Source organism: Eptatretus burgeri, chromosome 3 (assembly GCF_056783735.1).
Source record: "Eptatretus burgeri isolate ZD-2024b chromosome 3, Ebu_testis_v1, whole genome shotgun sequence".
NCBI lineage: Eukaryota > Metazoa > Chordata > Myxini > Myxiniformes > Myxinidae > Eptatretus > Eptatretus burgeri.
In genome coordinates this window covers 91,891,240-91,913,627 of record NC_140963.1, presented here as the reverse complement: position 1 = coordinate 91,913,627, position 22,388 = coordinate 91,891,240, and the positions used below count along the sequence as shown (strand labels likewise).

Below are 22,388 nucleotides of genomic sequence, written 5' to 3'. Positions count from 1 at the left end.
AATGTAGATTGTTTCAGAAGTTAAGGATGAGACAATGTGATAATTTTTGACCAAGTTATGAAAATGATCAACATGATGTGGTACGAGTGACAGGTTATTAGCTGCAAAATGTCGAAAACCCGGTTTCGTTCAACAACTTTCAAAATTTGAACTTGGCATAACCTTTAAAGTTCAGAAAACAATGTTGTGGACATTAAAATAAGGAAATAGGATACATGCTACAGCTTATTGGAGTTAGTTCGTCGAAGAAGGTCGAAAACCCGGTTTGATTCCCACAACTTTTACAATCTGACCTTTGTAAACTTTAAAGGTCAAAGGTGAAGGATTATGACCTTTGGTACCAAACTTCCTCTGGAACATTCCAGGAACAATATAATGTCATAGAGGCGGTTCGATTCCCACAACTTTGAAAATTTGACCTTTGTGAACTTTAACGGTCAAAGGTCAAGGATTATGACCTTTGGTGCAAAACTTCCTCTGGAACATTCCAGGAACAATATAACGTCATATAGGCTATATGGCATTTTGCACTCCTTGGATTATCCATACTTTGATGAAATCAGCGTAAAAAGAAACGTGAAGGGGGCGCCACATGCATGGTGTTCGAGATAGAGCAAAAGGGTTTCAAGAATTTAGGTGGGGAATGTCCTCAAGATTATGCATAAAAAATATTGTCATCCAAGCTCTCAAAGTTTGGGCGGTCGTATGATTGTTATCTCAAAATTCACAATTTTCTAAGTTCGTGACCTTGTGACCTTGACCTTGGGACGAAAATGAAAAATCGAGCTCCGTGGGGCTATGCAGGTGCCATTGGGCTAACCAAATACCGAAACTGCTGCCAGATTTGACAAATTCCCTCAGAGAAGATGTAAATTGAAATCGTTTACCCCCTAAAAACACGTTTTTTGGGCGTGGCTCCGCCCATAATGGGCGTACCACGACCATTCTCAGGAAAACACAACTAGATTATGACATAAACCTCACACCAAAATTTTATCAGGATCGGATCAAACCCCACGGAGCTATGCTCGGGACAGACAGATAGACAGACAGACAGACAGACAGACAGACACCAATAACGAATATAGTGGTCACTTACTGACTCATGAACCAATATGAGTTCTTCAATTTCCATCAGTGGAAGGGCTTTTAGTATATCTGGAAGAACATCAATTGAAGTAGCTCTAACAAAAGTTTCCCCTCTCCTTCTGGCAATATATTCAAAACTAGAAAAAGCAATGAAACAAGAAAAAGTATCAAAAAAGAAAAACCTTATGGATGAACCTTTAGAAAGAAAAGATAAGACCATCTGTAATATGCAAGGAGAAATTTGTATTGTTTTCCACAACCCTAAAGATGTAAATCCTGATGAAATAAAGGATGTTAATATATCAGGTGAAATGACATTTCGTTCAATAGTAGTTAAGGATCATTTTAAAATTACCTTTAATATAAAAAATGTAGTAGTTGAATCTGTTCATGAAAAAACTATATAGATACAGATGGTGATGTTTTTTTCTACTAATTAAATACGAGTCATTATTCAACTGAAGATTTTGAAGATTATGAGAGTTATGATAGTATCTCTGTTGGAACAGAAGACAGTTGTCAGACTGAGAGTTTGTGTTCAAATGATAGTTATGAAAGTAGTTTTATAGATGATTGTGAAAGCACCAAAGATGAATTTTATTTGAACTAAAGTTTTACTTTATAAATATGAATAGTTTATTAGATTTTGAGCCTCTTGAATTTCCTGATTCTCCACATGAAAATTTGAGTATTGTCCTGCGTGTGAAAGACGGGGATTAAACAGAGTCAAAAGCCTATAAACAATGTATGTTCTGTGATTATCTTCTAATTAATGATAATAAAATATATAAAAGGGAATATAATTCTTTGAGATTTACACCAAAAATAAATTACTTAACAAGATTGATTCGAGAAATGAATGTAAAGTATGAGGGTGATAATACTCCTTTTCTTACAAGAGAAGAGACTGAACAAATGACGACCATGTTTCATGGATTGATGATTTATATTATTAACGATTGGCATTTTCAGGGATATATCAACACAAGATATTGTATAAATAAAATAATGGATTATCTTGAAATTAAAGCTGAACTTCGGATAAAACATAGTTTCCAAAAAAGCCCCAAAAAATTGAATAACCTGTTTTCCAAATATAAAAAATGAATGATTTTTTACACATTTGGGAAAATAAGATAAAATTTAACCATAAAAATCTTCCAAATTCATGAAGATGTCTCATAGTTGGTTCAAGCGGATGTGGAAAAATCCTGCTTACTTTTAAAGATGCTCCTTACTCCCAACTTTTTAGATTATGATAATTTAATAATTTTCACAAAGTCGAGTTTTCAACCTGAGTATCAACTACTCTCACAAGGTTTTAATGCTGGTCTTCAAAAAGAAGATATAATCGGTTTATTTAAACTTCAAAACAAACTAAATGATGACAACATTGAAGATATAATACAATTGTGATACACAGAGAAATAAAAAGAAATCAAAGCCGATAACTTGTATTCTTAGTGATAATACAGATGATATACCTTATACCCATGATTTGGATAAATCAAAAAAGAACCTCGTTATCTTTGATGATTGTGTTAATGAGAGAAACCAAACGGTAATGGATAGCTACGACACAAGAGGGAGACATTCTTCTTGTAATTGTATTTATCTTAGTCAATCATACTTTCAACTCCCTCGTCGCTTAATAAGAAACAATGCTAATACTTTTATTTTATTCAAGTTAAATTCAATAGATATAAACAACTTTTGGAGAAACAATTGTTCGACATTATGCAGTAAAAAGAAATTTTGGGATTATATGAAGTACGCGACTGAAAAATATCAATATATTGTTGTGAAATAAGATGAGATATTAAGGGATATATTTTTTTATTTTATAAGCAATTACATATATAAATGGCAACTATTATCATAAATCTTATGGGTAAATCTGCTTCTGGAAAATTTTTTTCATAAATCAAGGTTCTTGAATAGTACAAATGAAAATATTGTAAATTTGCTTTAAAAAGCACCGTGTAGTTCGTGTTGTATCAACAACAACTCGAGCAATCTCTCTATCGAGTGCAGCCTGTGGCTGCTGGTTGCATCATTGGTTGGGACACGGCTATGCTGCTGATGCAGTGTCCCCCTGACCAGTACACTGGTGCTCATTTTGCCGACCTCGGAAGGATGACAGGCTGAGTCAACCTCCTTGTGTATTTTAATTCAGCGGCCAACAGAGCTTGAATTCAGGACCCGAGGATCCCAAGCCACCACCCCAACCACTAAGCCAACACCAGGCTTACTCGAGCAATAAGACCTGGAGAAGTAGAAGGTGAAGATTATTCCTATATTTCAGTGGAGGAACACATGCGATTGAGGAATGAAGGCCAAATATTTGAGGAGGTTTCTCTTGGAACAACAAAATATTCACATTGTAAGAGTGAGTTAAAGAAACTAAAATCTGGTGGTCTTGGGATTTGAGAAACCAATCCAGCAGGAATGAGACAAATTATTAAACATCTGAGTGGTAATGGGGTTAAGATTTTCTCATTCGGTTTTGATGTTCATGAAGAAACTCAATGCAAATGTATGAAAAGCAGAGATACAAATATTAGTGAAGAAGAAATTACAACTCGTATTTATGTTAATTAAGAATTTGATGAAATATTTAAAGAAAAGTATTTATTTGAACACATCTACTTTAATGATGAAGTAAAGGAAAATTTCCCTGTTGACCATTATAATTCTGTGAATTATATTTTCCAATAAATAAATGGATGCAAAAGAAAGAGCAAGAAGATTTAAGGAGCATCAAGAGTTGGTTTCAAAAGTTGTAAAACAACAGGAAGACATAATGAAGAAACGCAGACAAAAATTAACAAGTGAAGAAGCATTTGAAAGAAAACAAGATAAATTTTTAAACCACTTTTAAAAACTTCCCAATAAAAAATTATAGATGCTTCCACAGTTCCCACAATAGAATATACTCCTAAAAAATTTCAAATGTTAAAAGATTTCAGTCATATGACAGAGGAAGAAATAGAGCATGTAGGAGAATTAGAATATGATGATGGATTATTTCAACAACTGGAAGAGATTAATCAACCCCCTGATTATATTGTGAAGGCTCTTCAAAATAATGAATATTCAGTGGATTAAAAAACCAAAGCAGGACTCATTCCAACAGAACAACCAGCAATATTTAATCTTGTTCAAGAAAAGGGATTGATATATAATGATGAATTAAGGTTTTTGAGTTCTGCTCAGCCCCCTGTTAAACTAACTCCAAGATTAATGTTTCTTCTAACAAAAGATGGAAAACAAGATTCAACTGTGAGGGATGAATCAAAGTATTTTGTTAAACCATTGGATATGAAAAATAAAGATGAATATAGTGTAAATTTCTGCATTTCAGATGTAGCAGAGACATAATCAACCGCTTCAACTTCTTGTGTTCCAATATACAAACGAATGAACGCTGGACTCTCTTAATTAGAGGGTTTGTGAATCTGGTAAATGTAGGAAGAATGAGAAGGAGAAACACATTATTCAAGCTATAAGTAGCCTTGGTTCAGGTGGTAGTTTTCTTCCAAATGACCCATCACAATTAGTTAATAGACTGTTATTGCTGTTAGGTCGTAAGAAGGCTGGAAATAATTGTTTTAATGAAGCATCAGCCATTTTAGACCAGTTGATGAACAAGAAAATAATAAATAAATGTCAATACAAAGACATTTTATCTCATATTTAATAAGATGAGAAGCACAATCCTTAGTTTTAATTTCACAACAAGCGACCACACATCTTAATTCCCATAACCACTACAATTTGACGCAACAAAAGCACATGAGGCATCTTCATTGTCGATGGAAACTTAAAATACCTTGTTTAATATCACTGAGAAAAATGACAAGTTTAGTTATAATCTGGGAAGTGGATACAAAACGATAACAGTTTCACCCGGAGCATATGAGATTTCTCAAATATCTTCCGAAATTGCTCGCCTCATGAAAGAACAGGGCGATGAACCAAAAAATATTGTTATTGATATTCAAAAACATACTTCAAAATTAACGATGAAAACTTAAAAATAACTACAAGGTTGATTTCACAATTGATAAGTCATTTAGAGAGTTGTTGGGTTTCTCCTCAAAAATTGAAACTAATGGGACATTTTACAGGACAATGTCATTCAAATATCCTCAGGCATAAATTCAGTATTAATTCACTGTGATTTGATTGATGGCGCTTATAATGATGGAATAAGAACAAATACAATATTTTCATTCAGTGCAAACTCAACCCCAATTGGTTATAAATTCAATATGGAACCAAAAAATTTGGTTTATCTCCCTGTGTCAGGAAAAACCATGCACAGAGTAAATTTTAGGATAACCGACCAAGATAATCGGATGATTTCTTTTAATGGAGAAGTTATATCAATCAGAATTCACCGACGTGAAGTTTTCCAATAAATAAATACGATGATTATTGTGAGGAAACACGAGTTGGGAAAATATAAAATAATTACAGGGGATGGGATGTTCCTTTCCCCTTACTAAAAGGGTGAAGGTATGTATCTTGGTCGAGGATACTATAAACCTAAGAGACAAAGGGGTGAAGGACATCAATTTAGAAAAAAAAGAGATGGGATAATGGATACTCTAATGGGTATAGGTTCAACTATTCTTGAACATAAAGACCTAATTGGTTCAACTGCTTCTGCTGTGGGAAATGTAGCATGTGCTAGAAAGAGTATAAAAGATGTCCAAAAGGAATCTCATAAATTGCAAGCAAGAAAAGAAATTAAGAAAGGCAAAACTCAGTTGTCTCCCCAAGAACGACAGAAAATAATTCAAATACTTGAGTCAGGGTTTCAAAAGTTTTAACATCTTTTTTCGTTAATAAATACAAGTATGGAAGCAATTGATAGCATCTATGATTTGGATGATACCATTGTCATCTCAAACTCCACTAAAAAGAAGACGACTTCAAGGTAAATGCCATAACTGGAACAGACTGGAATACAAATGGAACAAAGAGTTTTGAAATAAATAATCAACAAACTTATTTGAATCAAGCCGAAAGTTTCTTGTTGTGTAAATTTACATTCACTGAGGCTGCGAATACCACAAATGCTACACTCGTAAATGATTTCTTCTGGAAAATGTTTGATAGTGCTCGTTTGTATATTGGAACACAAGAAGTTGAATCGGTTGATTATGTCTCTGCTACATCTGAAATGATGAAATTTCACTATATTCATTTAGGGATAGATCGGGAAAGGGGGCTGTTGAAGGTTTTATTCCTGACATGGCAACGGGAACAAACACAGACCCTGGATATAGTCAAAGGAAAGGAATGAGTAATGATGATACAAAAAGAGGTAATAGTTTTACTGTGGCAGTTCCTCTTAAAGGTATATTTGGATTTTGTGATCATGAGAAAGTTCTGTATTGTCTTGAAGTTAGATTTCAACTGCAAAGGATTGATAATGAAAATAGATTGCTTTTTGGTGTGGCTAATGCTTTTGCTGCTCAGAATAAATTTCTAATTGATTAAATTAGTTGGTATATTAGTGAATATACTCCTAATCTTAAAAAGAAGAGATGTCGAATAGAAGACAAAGCTCAAAGAAGCCACTCAATGTATCACACCTTAAAAGAAGATGCCAAGACGTTAAACTGAACAAAACCACTTGCATGTGGAATTTGGATGTTCTGGAAGGAAAGCCACGATATAAGTGGCTCATTTTTTTAAAAACCAGATGGTGATACTGCGACTGATAAGAATAATGCAATGAGTGATAATGCTAAAGTCAAACAACTTCGCGTTTCTCGAGATGGAACATTTTATCCACGAGACAGATTGGAAATTAATTGGGGAAAAAATGATTATGCTGAAGCATACAACTCTTACCAAAAGTTGTGTGAAAGCAATGGAAATAAAGAACCCATTTTGGAAATGACAGCATTGAAAAGTCTGTATACAATCTATGCGATTGACCTGAGTGCTCAAAAGGAAACTATAAAGTCTAATTGAGTGGATACTTCCCTATACATTGAAAGAGAAGAGAGTGAAGAAGTTGATACATATTGGTTGCTTTTGGAAGAAACAGAATTACAGATTAATAGAGATAATGGTGTTATGATTAGTCTCACATAATTTTTTTGATAAATAAATGAGTAGTAAAGTGCCAACTGGGGTATATGTTAATCAAATCAATCTTCATGAACTATCATCTTGTGTTCAAAATCAAAAGCCTTGTATGATTAACGTTAATATAATTCAGAGAAAAGGAGCAGTAAGAATTCATGTTTTGCTCACAAGAGAACAGGTGAAAATCTGAACAATACTGGCTCACTTAAAATTAAAATGTCAAAACCAATGTTGAAGAAATATTCAACAAGAAAGACGAGTGGAGGATTTCTTCCATTTCTAATTCCGTTATTTTCTGGTTTAAGTGCAGCTGGAGCATTGAGTGGTATTTCAGCAGCGGTGAACACTGCCAACGAAAGGAAGGCTCAACTCCGGGCTCAAAAATAATTGAAAAGACATAACTAAGAATTGGAGAAACAAACTCGTGGAAGTGGTGTAATTGTAGATTTTGCTGAAAAACTTGAAAGTCTGCCTGATAAAGCGAGATTGTTAGTTGGAGATATGCTTTCTTCTATCGCACAAGCAGGTGTAAAATTAACTAAAAGGGGTAATGGATTATATATTTCTAATAAATAAATGAGCATTTATTAGTTAAGTGGTTAAATAATTTGGAAAGAATACAACATCAAATTTAGAACTTATCAAATATTGTAAGAAATTAAAAATTCATAATGTGGTTATTTGTATGAGAGATGAATTAACAAACATGTCTTAACATACAAAGAATATTATTATGAACTTAGAAGATAATAATGGGAACGGTTCTCATTGGGTTTGTATTTTTAATCGTCAAGACAAATATTATTTTGATAGTTTTGGTCTTCCACCACCTGTTGAAGTAATAAAATTCTTACAGAATGGTGTTTATCAAACATTTCAAGTCCAAGAATTAAATTCCAAGTGTTGTGGTCAATTATGTCTCTATGTGTTATTTCAACTCAACAAAAATAAAAATTTTTATGACATTATTTTTAATCTAATATAAATGACTTATGTTGGTGAAGATGGTTCTATCTTTGGTGTATCCCAATAACTGGATATTGATTTATCAAATTATTACACAAAGGCACAGGCTGAATGACAGAAATATCATATAGCAAAAAATATTAATATGAAAAACGCTTATAAATTATTAAATTATCCAAGCCCGACTGACGTGAATGACTTGGTGAGATAAAGTGATTTATCACAATATATATCCTTCAATAAAATGGCTTGTTTTGTTAAAGGAGTATAATTTAAAACCACAACCCCTGGTTCAACAAACCATACACCTTTTCTTATTAAATTCAATACTCTGCTTTGTATTGTATTTTATAAAGAAGGAAGAATAGTTAATATGAGAATAGAGAAATGGAGGTATAATATGTGTTATTTTGGATATAATTGGTTTTTTTCATTCAACCGAGAAGACCTACACGATTTTTATCAGTCTCGTAAAGAAGAATATTATCCTCTTGGTAAGAATCAGGAGATATGTGGAAGCACAATTAGCAAACAACAAATACACGATTTCGGGAATAAGAAATTATATGATGGTGAAGCAATAGTTTATATGACAAAGAAGGAAGGAAATTGGATAATTATACAAAGTCGAGGAATACAAACTGATTTAACAACAGGAAGATGGCGTGATATTGTTGCGAATCTGGAAGCCATAAGCACACACCATTCAGGTCCTATAGCTCAGTTATTTTGATAAGTGAATGTGGATAGATAGCTCCCTTTCCCTCATCTAATGGATGAATAAATGTACTTGCACTGTGAGTTATTTTTATAGTTAGGATTTTTACGTCAACACCATCTTCAGCAACAATGCTCTTCTCGCTGCATTCTCCCAGAGCTCACCAGCAAGCACATGCGTGGCAGCACGTACGTGGGTGGAGTTCACGAAGGCCTGACGTCTCCCTTGCAAATCCTCGGCAGATCGGGGACCAGGTGGCCGTAAGTCAGTCAAAGGGCATAGAGCGAGGTCCAAGAGAAGCACAGCCTCTTCGGGGGGCAGGGAATCAAGATGCCCGACATGTCCCCCGACTAATGATGGAGAGGAAACGGAGTTCCCCCGCGAATGAGGTGCGCGGAGGGGTGAGACGCGTTCCCCCCGCCCCGACGAGGGGCGAGTAGAAATAGACGGGACAGGCGGTGTGAAAAGGGTCTTCTTCGTCTTCGTCTCTTTCTTCTTGTGGTCACCTGGTCTCCTGTGGTAGCCGCTCCTGGACTCGTGTCGCTGGTGTTCTTCTGGCTCTCGTCTCATCGCTGGTTCTGGGCGCGTTGCAGTGATCCCTCAACTCATCCCGCCGGTGTCTGCATTTGGCTCGCCTCTCGCTGGTGCCTGGTTCGAATCAGCGCAAAGACCACATGAGGTGGACAGGTCCGAGGCAGAATCTGGTCTTCAGCTCGCCCTTTCTTTCCGAGCTGGAGGCCTCAATAAAGACCACTTTGGGTCCATTTATTTTGGGTGTGTGTGCGTGTGTGTGTTTGTGGTGCCAGTCCAGTAAGTAGAAATTGTATAAGTGCCTTGCTGTACATACGTGCCTCTTATATTCGGATAACTCTGCTTCTTGCGTGCTTCCCTGCCCCATTAAAAATAAACCCATGTGTTAAATGTATCGGTTCGTTTTTGTCTTTCTTTTATTGGTTTAACACAGTGCGTGTTAGAGAATTAGCCAGGTTGTTGCCGCTGTAAAGGGACATTTGGACTGACGGAAGCTCGGTGACCATCCGCTCGGGTCGCACACAGTTCGAGTATGCTAGTGGCTTGTTCCGTACGAGCATCGTCGAGGGTGAATTTCCCTGGTAGTTTGGACGTGGGTATTTATGTAAATTGAAATTGGCAATCGACCCTACCCCACGTGGTCGATCTATTGGCGAACTTTGGTCCGATAAGGGACCCGTTGGCTCCAGAGTTATCCGGGGTGATGACTTATAAATTCCGGGTGATCGGTGGAGCCGACAACTGCTCCATCTAGCGGTCGTGCTCGCAGCTGATACCCGGCACCACAACAGTATTACGTGTCATCATATTAATCTGACATATAATTCTGATACATAAATGACAGCAAGAAGACTTCAAGAAAATTATAATTTTTGCATTCAAGAATAACTACAAGAAAAGGGTGTTCGGTTTTACATTCCTTATGAATTGGAACATAGACACGGGCAACAATTTTCAATTAAAAACTGGCCTTATACTGATGTTAAAAAAACCAACAAATAGAGATTTGATTAAAATATGAAATAAAAATGAACTTCTAAAGGTGATGAAATATAAAACTATTTTAGAAATCATCAACAAATATTATTGGTTTCATATTATGAGAAAAATAATTGTGGATTCAAGAGTATCGCAGAATCCAGATGAATATATGTATGATATTCTATGGGATGAAAGTGGTTCAAGGATAGTGAGGGATGAGGAAGGAGTTGAAGAAACTGAGACAAGAGAGAAGGAGGAGAGGGAGAAGAGAGAGGAGGAGAGGGAGAAGAGAGAGAAGGGGGAGAGGGAGAGGGAGGAAAGAGAAAGAATAAATAAATATAAAAATACGGAAACCAGTGAGATTATAAAAAGATCAAAGGTATTACAGAAAATAAATAAATCTCAATGCACCAAGGAGGAAAACAAAGAATTGGCAAGTCTATTAGAAATATATGCGTCAAGACTATTAACATCGGTTTCAGGGAGAAGATTTAAACGAGAAAGTGGAGATAAAGAAGAGAAAGAAGGAAAAGATTATATTATTGATGATGTTGAAGTAATTGACTTTGATTAAAGTTTTACATTTTTTTGCTTAATAAATGGAGGAGAGATTGAAGACATTTCTAAGGATTCTTTATGATTTAAAAATTAAGATTCAAATGTGCATGTTGGAAACTAAAAAGGTTTTCGCACTCTGTCGGAATTTTTCACATAAATAAATGAGTTATTGTCTAAAATGTAAAAAGAAAACCAAGAGTAAATATATCTCAGATGTTAAAAGTAAAAATAATAGGGTTATACAAAAAGGTACATGTTCGGTGTGTGGCTCAAAAAAGAGTGAATTCACCAAACACAAACAAGGGGGAGATATACAAAAGTTTTTATCAGGAAGTAAATTTACAACAACTGGAATACCAGGGGAATTACATCCACCAGGGTATTCTTTGTGTGGTCCAGGAACAAACTTGAATAAAAGATTAGATGAGGCTGACAATCCTAAACCGTGAAGCAAACCTATCAATAGGGTTGATGAAGTGTTTATGAGGCATGATATTGATTATGGAAATGGCACAACGTTGGAAGAAAAACATGAAGCCGATAGAGAAATGTTTGTTAATTTGTCTCTGATACAAAATCCAACCTTGAGAGAAAAAGGTGATAGGTTCATCGTGAAGAAGATGATCAGTGCTAAATTGAAACTTGGGCTTGCAAATTCAAAAAACTTATTGGCTCTAATTATGTCATTAAGATTTAAGAGCAATTAGCTGATGAATTACATAAGCCAATAATCACAAAGTTTCATAGAAGGAAGGTTTATTCCAAGGAAGTTGATTATATCTGGTCCGCTGGTTTAAGTGAACTCAATAATGATAAGGGGTACAAGTATGCTTTAACTGTTATTGATCTGAGGAGTACATATGCATGGGTTGTTCCTTTGAAAAACAAAACAGGTAATACTCTTATGTTAGCTTTCCAACAGATATTTAATAAAAGCAAGAGAAAACCTAAAAAAATTGTGGACTGATGAGGGTACAGAGTTATAGAACAAAACATTTATGAATTTTCTTAAAAATAACAACATTACATTATACACTACCTTTAATGAAGGAAAAGCGGTTGTTATTGAGCGTTTTAATCACACTTTAAAAGAGAGACTATATAAAAAATTCACACAACTCGGTTCTCAACAATGGTTGTCTTTAATTCAGGACATTGAAGATAAGTACAATGACACAATTCATACCTCAACGAAAACGAAGCCATCAGAAACATTTCCAAAATTTGAATATGAAAAAGAGATTAATGTCAGAAAGCCTCAGTTAAAAGTTGGTGATATCGTAAGAATATAAAGCCTGGTGTTGGCTTAGTGGCGAGGGCGGCAGCTTGGGATCCTAGGATCCTGAGTTCAAGCCCCGTTGGGCCGCTGAATTAATACACCAGAGGGTTGACTCAGCCTGCCATCTTTCTGAGGTCGGCAAAATGAGCACCAGTGTACTGATAAAGGGACACTGCATTAGTGGCAAAAAGCTGCGTCCCAAACAATGATGCAACCAGCAGCCACAGGCTGCACTCGATAGCCAGTAAGAATATACAGGTGGAAATCTCATTTTCAAAAAGGTTAGACCAAGCGATGGACAAATGAACTTTTTTAAATTGTTGATGTCGACGTCGGTACAGTTCCTTGGACTGACAATTTATGTGATTTAAAGGGGGAAGATATTTTAGGTTCATTTTATTCGCAGGAATTACAAAAGACAAAGGTAAATTGAAATTTTTTTTTTTTGACTCTGCCTCTTTTTTTAACTCCACCCCATTTTGACTTGGCCCACACAAACCACATCCACACAAGCCCCACCTACAAAAGCCACATCCACACAAGCCCCACCCACATAAGCCACATCCACGCAAACCACACCCACATAAGCCACATCTACATCCATCATATCCACATAATTAGTGATTAGTTTATTAGTTCCCACACACAACGTGTTTATTTAATAAAAAAATTGCTCCACCCACACAAGCCACATCCAAACAACCCCCACCCACCCCCACCCACCCACACAAGCCCCACCCACCCATACAAGCCCCACCCACCCACACAAGCCCCACCCACCCACATAAGCCCCACCCACACAAGCCCCACTCACCCACACAAGCTCCACCCACCCAAGCCCCACCCCCTTGTGTGCCCCCACCTTTAACCCACCACCCCCTCATCCCACCCCCACCCTTCCCCATACGCACACGGGGAGTGGAGGGGAGATGGATGAGGGGGGTGGTGGGTCGTTGGGGGAGCGCACCTACCCCCCAACCCTAACCATCTCCCAACCTCCACCCCCACCCATCTCCCTCCCCTTTACATCTCCTTTATTATTTTCTTGTAATTCAAAATCAGATAATTATCAGGAAAGCATTTATAATTAAACAATAGTAATAACATTGAACAAAATCTTTTTTCGCAGCAGTCTGATGGTTTGTTTTAGTTTTGAAACTCGATCAACATATTCTGTTCAAAACGAAGAGTTAAGAACAATTGGGGTATATAAAGATGATTATATCATGATATTAATAAAATAATAAATATAACATTTACCTCCAGAAGATAGAGTGTCGTGTCAGATTCCTCCAGAAGATCAAGTTGTGTGTTTCGTTCATCCAGACAGGTGTTTAAACTGAAAAATAAATAAAAAATTAGAATAATGAGTCAAAGACAAAGACAGACACACACACACACACACACACACACACACACACACACACACATTATATATATATATATATATATATATATATATATATATATATATATATATATATATATATATATATATACACACTCAATGGAAATGAATGTTATAAGAAAATTAAGTTATTCCCAAAAGTAGAACATGGGCAAATATTCGTTGGTTCACTCTTTGAGTGGAATGAAAATATGAAAGAGAAGAAGTGCTTTTATCAGTGAGTCTTAATCTTTCATCGTCTCAATTTTACATTTGCTTTTATGGGAGCGAAGGGGATAGGTCAGGAGAAAATCAGTCTCCTATTTTGGGCTTTTGGGGCTTGAATTAGAAAGTTTTTTTTCCCTTTTTCCCCATTCATTTGAATGGGAGTCCCAGAAACCCAATTTATCATCTACTGAAGGGTCTACAGGGAGGGAAAGGCAGCCCTTAAAGCCTCGTCATCTGAAACACAGAATCTGACGTTTCTGTGGATACCATACAGGACCTGAAGGTTGTGTACAACGGTCCAGTGGATGCAGCTGAAGTTGATCGTTCTGCTGAGGTTGATGCACAACCTTCTGAATGTGCTGGTGCTGGTGTGGAGGGCTTGAAGAAGCTGCTGATACTTGTCTGGACTGCTTGCATTTTCTTCATTTTATACAATTCCTTGTAGCACCACATGACATCCTCTACGACTCTCTGGAATTTGCTGCTGGATTCCATATTGGGGCTGTTTTCAGTGAAGATGGCAATCCCTCTTTCAAAGAAGCTGAAAGCTACAGCCATTTTCTTGGTGATGAGATGTTTTGGAGGCAGTTTTTTTTTTTTTGAACGACGATATTTTTTTCTTCGAATTTTGAACGATGTTATATGGGACTCATGCAACTTAAATCATCCATTGTTCCATTATGTATTAATGATGTTCAATCGAAACAACGTAAATCAGCAACTTACTGTATCTATAAGTATTGGGAATAGGGGAGTACTTACAATCCATTCATGGCCTCCTTCTCGTCATGGCCTTTACTTATATTCCAATTATAATATTGGAAGGATTGTGCAAGCATGATTGGCCCAATGACTTCCTTCTGCGTTGAAATTCCTTGTAATAGAAAGCCTTTGTCTGTAGCTCAATGGAGTACTGCTCTCTGCTCTGGGCTGGTGCATACATCATGGTCTCTCCTCATTTCTGTGAAATCTAAATTTGTCAGTGTTATTGGCTTCTCCCACAATAAGTTCAAAGCACAAGGCCTGTTTCCCTTAAATAACAGACAGATCGGTGGCCTCTGTTTGTTTTTTACTACCTCTCCTCCAGTCTATCTCTGACTCTCTCAGTCATCTAGCCCACCCCAGATACTCCAGGATGCATGCATGCACTTTTCTAGTAAAACCCTCCTGGTTAAACTCCCATAATTTTGGCTTACTCTTTTGTTCGTCACTTTTCCCCAATGTAGAACTGTCCTCTGGATGCAGTTAAATTAAACTCCTTCCTTCATGGCTTCAAACAGGCAGTGTAATATCCTATTATATCATCCCCATCCATTCCCATGATCTTTTCTACTCACATGAACAATGCCCTCTTCCTTGCAGGATACAGTCAGTCTCTCTCAGTCTCAGTCTCAGTCTCAGTCTCAGTCTCAGTCTCAGTCTCAGTCTCAGTCTCAGTCTCTCTCTCTCTCCTCTCTCCTCTCTCCTCTCTCCTCTCTCCTCTCTCCTTTTTGTTTTCGTTCATTCCTTTACTTGTTTTTCTCCATATGTGGCCCGACGATCCTACTGTCAGTAAGTTGCCTTTTACTCTCTGTCACCCCACTCTTCCATGAGCCTCGATCTTGTATAAAGAAAAAAGAAACACACCACAAACTGAACATCATGCAAGAGGGGAAGCCTCATGTCACTCAGGAGGGAAGATGCTGAACTGCTGCATGTATTGTCATTCTATTCCAGCACAGTAGATTCGAGCAAATTATGTTATAAATGACCTCATATTTACATCAATCCGAGACCCTGTTGATAATACTTAATGAACTTATCATGCTGTTTAAAAAAAAAAATTAAAAAAAAATCGATAAACCACCAATATATGATTCAGAAAACACAGCTCGCCTCCACTCATTTGTTTCTCTTTTTCCCACCTGTGGCACCAACTCCCACATTCTCTTCAATCTCATTCTTCACTCCAGGGGTTCAAAACAGCTATTCACCACCATCTCAGATTATCCCCCATCTAAAACCATGATCTTTTCTGCCCACATTAACCTCCACTCCCTCCCACCCCCATCCCCTCACCCCCAGGCCACCTCCTTCAAAATTTTCATTCTTTTCTTTCCTGAGAGTTTGCTTCTGTATCCATCTTCTCCACCCCAGGGGTCATCTCCTGCCCCTCATTCCTCCCCACACCCGTTATTTGTCAAAGTCTCCCTACACTTTGTCCTTCAACTCTGTTGTTGGTGCCACCCCACCCCCCCTTTCTTTCTACTATTCCTTTTGTTTTGTTGCTTCCTGATCTGTTCAGCGATTCCACAAGCCTTGGCTTTGTACCCAAAAAACAACAAAAAGCCACTATATTCATGTCGTGCGAAATTATTACCTTTAAAGAAAATACTTTGACAGCTTGTTGACATTGTAGCAAACCTTATTTTAGAAAAATAATAAATCTTGTTGTCAGAACTATTTTTGCTCCCTATAGAAGGGCTATTAAATTCTGAAAAAGGATCATAGTTTCCAAGACCTATAAGCTGTACACCATATTTATAAAAGTATTGGGACAATATGGAGTAAGGCAGGATTATTAACAATCATTTATATAACTTACAAAAATGTGATGGCCTAACTTTGGTAACAATCACAGTTTGGATCCTTTCACTAACACTGCACGGAACTGGACTGTACACATCAAGGAATGTGAACACAGCAGGAGGCCGATTTGGCTTATCATATTTGTGTTTCATCCATATCCCATCAATTAAATTCATCTGTCTTGTCGCTGGGGTACCCGGCGCTGCCCGGGGAAAAAAGTTCCCAGCACCCAATCAAGATCGGGTTATTTATATTTTCGTAAATCATATAGAAAATTGATGTTTAAAGCAGTAGCAAAAATACACCAGGAGTGCATCATGGCATTGATGGGCAAAATGGCTTCATTTCCTTGTTTGAGGTCAGTTTCTTGATTTTCAGACATACAAACACTCATACATACAGATAGTCACCTTGCGGAGGTGGGGGGGGGGGCAGTTTGTGGAGGTGGAGAGGTTGTGCTCATGACCTGAACCCTGGGTACCCCCGAAACATCCACAAAATTTGGTTGAGATCGGCCCAGTCATTTTTTCCCTGTGATTTTCAGATGCGCACACACACACACACACACACACACACACACACACACACACACACACACACACACACACACACACACACACACACACACACACACACACACACACACACACACACGTACATACAGAAAATTGCCTTGTGGGGTAGGCAGACCATTAAGACCTTGCCCAGATTCTGACGTACCTACAACCAGAATTTGGGGGCTCGAGGTGCTACGGTTTAGCTATGAAAGAGTAATGTACAAATGCACAAACACAAACAAGCACACAGGCACTTGAAAATATTTACAAGATTAATCATCTGTGCCAACGAAATTTTCACCATTTACCAAATTTTACTGGATGGGATGAGGTGGGGTGTGTTGGGGGAAGGGAGATGGGTAGCAAATTAAAAGTAGAAAAGAGGATGGTGGAGCAGACACAGGAACATAACCACTAACCAGTGTTATTATTTTGAGGGATGAAGAGTGTTGTATCGTCAGCAATGCACAAACACTGACAGGACATTCACTTTTTGATCAAACCCTCGCACAGACATCACAATCATGACATATATATATATATATATATATATATATATATATATATATATATATATATATATATTTATATATTTATATATATATACATATATATATATACATATATATATATATATATATATATATATATATATATATATATATATATATATATATATCACCTATCCATACCTTCCAACAATGCCTATCAAGAGTTTACACCCCCTTTCAAAATTTTCACCTTTTATTGCCTTATAAGCTGGAATTAAATTTCATTAAAATCAGACTTTTCCCACCTTAATTTAAACATCGTAACTCACAACTTCCAAGTGAAAAACAAATTCTACAAATTTCAGAAAATTAATTAAAAATACAAAACTAGAATATCTTGGTTGGATAAGTGACCACCCCCTGAGTAAATACTTGGTGGAAACACGTTTGACAGCAATTACAGCTGTGTACTCTACTAACTTTGTACACCTTGATTGGGAAATATTTGCCCATTCTTCTGAACAAAACTGTTCAAGATCAGCCAAGTTGAGTGGGGAGTGTTGATGGACAGCAATCTTCAAGTCATGCCACAGATTTTTGCTTGGATTTAGGTCAGGGCTCTGACTGGGCCACTCAAGGACATTCATCTTTTTGTACCTTAGCCACTCCAGTACAGCTTTGGCTGTGTGCTTCAGGTCGTTGTCATGCTGAAAGGTGAACTGCCATCCAAATTTCAGCTTTCTTGCAGAGGGCAGCAGGTTTTCCTTTGGGATTTTTCTGTATTTTTCTTCATCCATTTTCCCTTCTATCCTGACAAGTGCCCCAGTCCCTGCTGATGAGAAACGTCCCCATAACATGATGCTGCCACCAATAAGCTTCACAGTACGGATGGTGTTCTTTGGGTGATGTGCTGTGTTGTGTTTGCGCCAAACGCAACGTTTTGCATTTAGGCCACAAAGTTCCATCCTGGTTTCATCAGACCACAAAACACAGTTTTTGGCCAGTGACCCACAGTTAGAGATAATTTACAATGACTATTATAAGGGGACTGGACACTTATCCAACCAAGATGTTCTGGATTTGTATTTTTAATTAATTTTCTGAAATTTGTAGAATTTGTTTTTCACTTGGAAGTCGTGGGTTATGATACTCCACGTTGTAAGATTATTTTGGCCTGTTACCCACAGTTAGCGTGGCAAAATGTGATGTAAAAGTTGCAAACCTGTGATCTATGTAATAACTATCCCACATTTTAACACGTTCATCAATTGATTAACTCGTGGCATCATCATTACATCTCAATTTAAATACCACATGCACACCTTTAAAAGCACAAACTGTCTTGCAGAGTGAGCAAAAAACGAAACACATACATGGAGGTTGAATGGTTCATCTCAAATTTGGATTATTTTTCTCTGCTTTTCATAACACATATATTAATACAGTGTACATACCCTGCTGGCCACTAAGTATAATAATGCATCCTTCATGTTTCTTTACAGGCAAAGATTTGGAGACAAATCAATATGTTGCCATAAAGTTGGTGAGTTTGGAGTAGTTACAAAACAATAAATTTAAGGATACATTGTAATTAATGGAATAAGTATGATAACTGTGATTATGAGTCGCCGCATACATCTGAGGAGCAATTGTACACAAAGGATTACATATGCAATGGATGGGGAGGAGGGTGGCTAAAGATAGAAAATTAGAGATGAGAAAAGGAAGAGGAGGGAGGATGATTGGAGACAAATAAATTAGGGTATGGAAGTGAGATAGGAGTGGAGAAAGGAGTTTGAAAGGAGACTGAATTACCAGCCTTGGTGCCCATAATGGTTAGCTTGTCCGCTCTGATTCTGTGAGTTCGGCGGTTCGAACCTCCTCCGAGTCATTCCAAAGATTTTAAAAGTGGTACGTGCTGCTTTCTTGCTTGATGCTCAGCATTTAAAAAGGACAGATTACAAACAGATAATCATGGCTTGGTAATAATAGCACAGGGTTTCATGGGCGAATGGCCTCCTCCAGTGTTGAAGTTACTTGGAAGGGAACCCAGGTTATTATAAAGAGATGGAGAGCACCTGGGAGAGGATTGGGATGGAAAGAGGTTCAGTAAAAAACAAAATGCATATGTAATGAATTGATAGCCCTTTTAGAGTTTTCCATAGTTCATTTTGCTCACTATCATGCCTGATTGTTGCCAGTACTTGTGATGACTAAGCTTGTGGCCGCACCACATGTCACTCAGCTCATGTTATCCATTTGTGTTTAACAGGAACCCATGGGCTGCAGGGTTCCACAGCTTCACATGGAATATAAATATTACCAAATGCTGAAATGTGGAGGTAAGTTATGTTTCAAGAACACACTAACACCAATTCCATCTGCAGTAACAGGTGGCCTTTTGTTGACTGAGACCTATGTTTACAACCCACCCTTGCAGATTTTACAATGGAATAATAATTGCAGAATTTTCTGATTACTCTGAGCATCTCTTAGAGTCTGAGACACTCAATAATTTCATCCACCATAAAACCTCAAGAGATAATAAATTCATTTTTCTTACCAGTCTTTTATTACCATTAATAATTGTCTAAGAAGAGTTAATTAATGTTCTGCTCAAGATAATAAAAAGTACTGTTATATGGAAGAAGGGGGTGGGGGGTCCATAGCTGGACTGTGGTAAGTGTAACGTGGTCCGTATGTTTCGAGTAGGTTACATTGCCATGGAAAAGGGACCTGTCAGAATAAGTCATTTATTACACGTGATGCTGAGGAGGCAGAGTATGTAACTTATAGACAGGGTAGACAGAGTAAGGTTGTAAAATGTCTGCCCTTCTGCAAGGCAAGGCCAGATGAGATATTGGAAGTTTTAAGGCACATTGAAGCGGCTCGGTAGGACCATCAAGATCTGTCTGGCAAATATGTGCAAGCCATGGCAGTGAAATTGGCTGTGGAGTCAGGTAGAAGACCGGAAGACTGTTGTTTTTATTGGTGCCGCCCCGCGGGCAAGACGGCCTGGAGTATGAACATCCCACACTGATCGGAAAAAAACAATGATGCGGCCTGCGGCAGGAAAAGGCGGTCCGGAAGACGGAGGGATACTTATTATTCCTTGTACATACGTTTGCGTGCCCCCTCATTCCTGTCTGCGCATCTTTTGATCGCTTGGTTCAAACTGTTTATGATAGCGTCTTGTCTACCCTCTTCCTGTACTGTACTTTTCTTTACAAATAAACGCCCATAAAAGGTAAGAAAACATGTTCGAGCTATCTGCTTCCCATGCGTGTGCCGTCAATTTCAGCTCATTTGGGTGACCTTGGGGAATGGTGAAGAATAAAAACTGAACGCAGTGCAGTAACAGACCATTTGGCTATTTCCCGGGACGAAAGGTCTCGACGCTAAGGCATACTGTGTTAACGGAGTTTCAGACGTGAGATCTGGTGATCAAGATTGTGGGGTTCGTCCCGACACCCTCCCCAAGGAAAATTTAAAAGAAAGTTTGTGTTAAAAAAAAAGGTTTTATTTTCAATTATAACACGCATGGGAAAAGTGGACAAAATAGCGGATGTCAACGTAATTGTGGATGGTCGTGAACATGTACTCAGAGGTGAGCTGGGTGTGGGGACGAGTGGGTAAGAGCCAAGGGCATGAACCTCCCCCACACAAGAAGCTGGCATGATGTCCACCCAGGTCATGTCGCAACAATTAATAGTATTTATGAATGAATTGATTGGTAAAATGGATGGAAATAAGGAATTGAGAGAAATGAATGGTTTGATGGGGAGAAATAAAATGCAATTGAAAGGGGAAATGAATAAAAACAATGAAATTTTAAGGGTACAGGCACAGACAGAGATTAAAAGTAGGATGGCAAGTCGGTTTATGCGGGTACAGGAAAATTCCACGGGGACAAGTTTGAAAAGTAATAATGGCCTGGAAGAACATTGTGCTAGGACGGATGTCACTCTGTTTCAGAGAGAAGAGACCATCCACAAGACAGAATATAAATGGTTTAGAGGGGGCGAAGATAGGTTCGGTGTGTGAAGGAACCTCTGTCATGTGTGGTACGGGCTATGCAGTTACATCCAGCAGGGGTTCTTTTGATGGACTGGGATCCGACTGCGTGCGAACCGACGTCAGCTCTGGTGGACGTGCAGACGGCCGAGCTGAGTCAGTGAGCCAGGTCTCTGAACCTGCGACGTGTGGGGTGGCAGGAGATCCTGCTCGAGGTCGGACCGCTGGTGAGCAGTGTGACCACTCCTTGGCGTTTTTCACAAGATCTTGGCTATTCGTTGTTCACCTTGGCGTCTTGGTTTTCTATAGGTTTTCTTGGCGTATAGGTTTTCTATTATCATCGCTTTTCCAAAACCTTGTGAATTCTTGGCTTTTTTCATTGGCTCACCTTGGCATTTATGAACACGAGGAGTGGTCACACTGCTGGTGAGCAGGTCGAGCCTATGTGGGAGCGAGGTTGGACCACCGGTCAGCATGTCAAGCCTATGCTGGTGAGAGAGGCGATGTCTGTCGAGGAGTGCGAGCTGGTGTCAGTGGTAGTTGTGCTGGGTCCCAGGGTGTTCGGGACGGACCTGTTGAGGTTGACTCGGCGCCCAGGGTGTTCGACTTGCTGCACATAGGATGTGTGCAAGCGGATGCAGGGCAGGGATTAAAAGAAAGTAGGGAACTTAGAAAGAGTCAGGCCATTGTGAGAGAATGTCAGTATGAGCCCCAATTGAAGTTGAAATTTTTGTTGTGTGAAAGTTGGAGCATTGAGTCATGAATAGCTGGTGGCTCATGACAATGGGGAGTTGTGAGAGTGGGCAGCTCAAAGCCAGCAGTGGCTGTCGGGAGGAGCAAAAAGCCTGATAGCAAAAATGGGATTATAGTGAGCATGCAGCCAAAATTGGAAATGCAAGGCAGGGGATTTTAA

At 38.2% G+C, this 22,388-nt stretch overlaps 1 protein-coding gene across 1 annotated transcript in view; it reads right to left on the bottom strand.

Annotated features, from left to right (window-relative positions):
• LOC147030443 (uncharacterized) overlaps nt 1-22,388 on the bottom strand; it is a 202,872-nt gene that overhangs the window by 18,198 nt on the left and 162,286 nt on the right. The window contains exon 7 of the mRNA XM_085874490.1: nt 13,491-13,569. Coding sequence (XP_085730616.1) covers nt 13,491-13,569 — 79 coding nt within the window. The remainder of the gene's footprint in view (nt 1-13,490; nt 13,570-22,388) is intronic.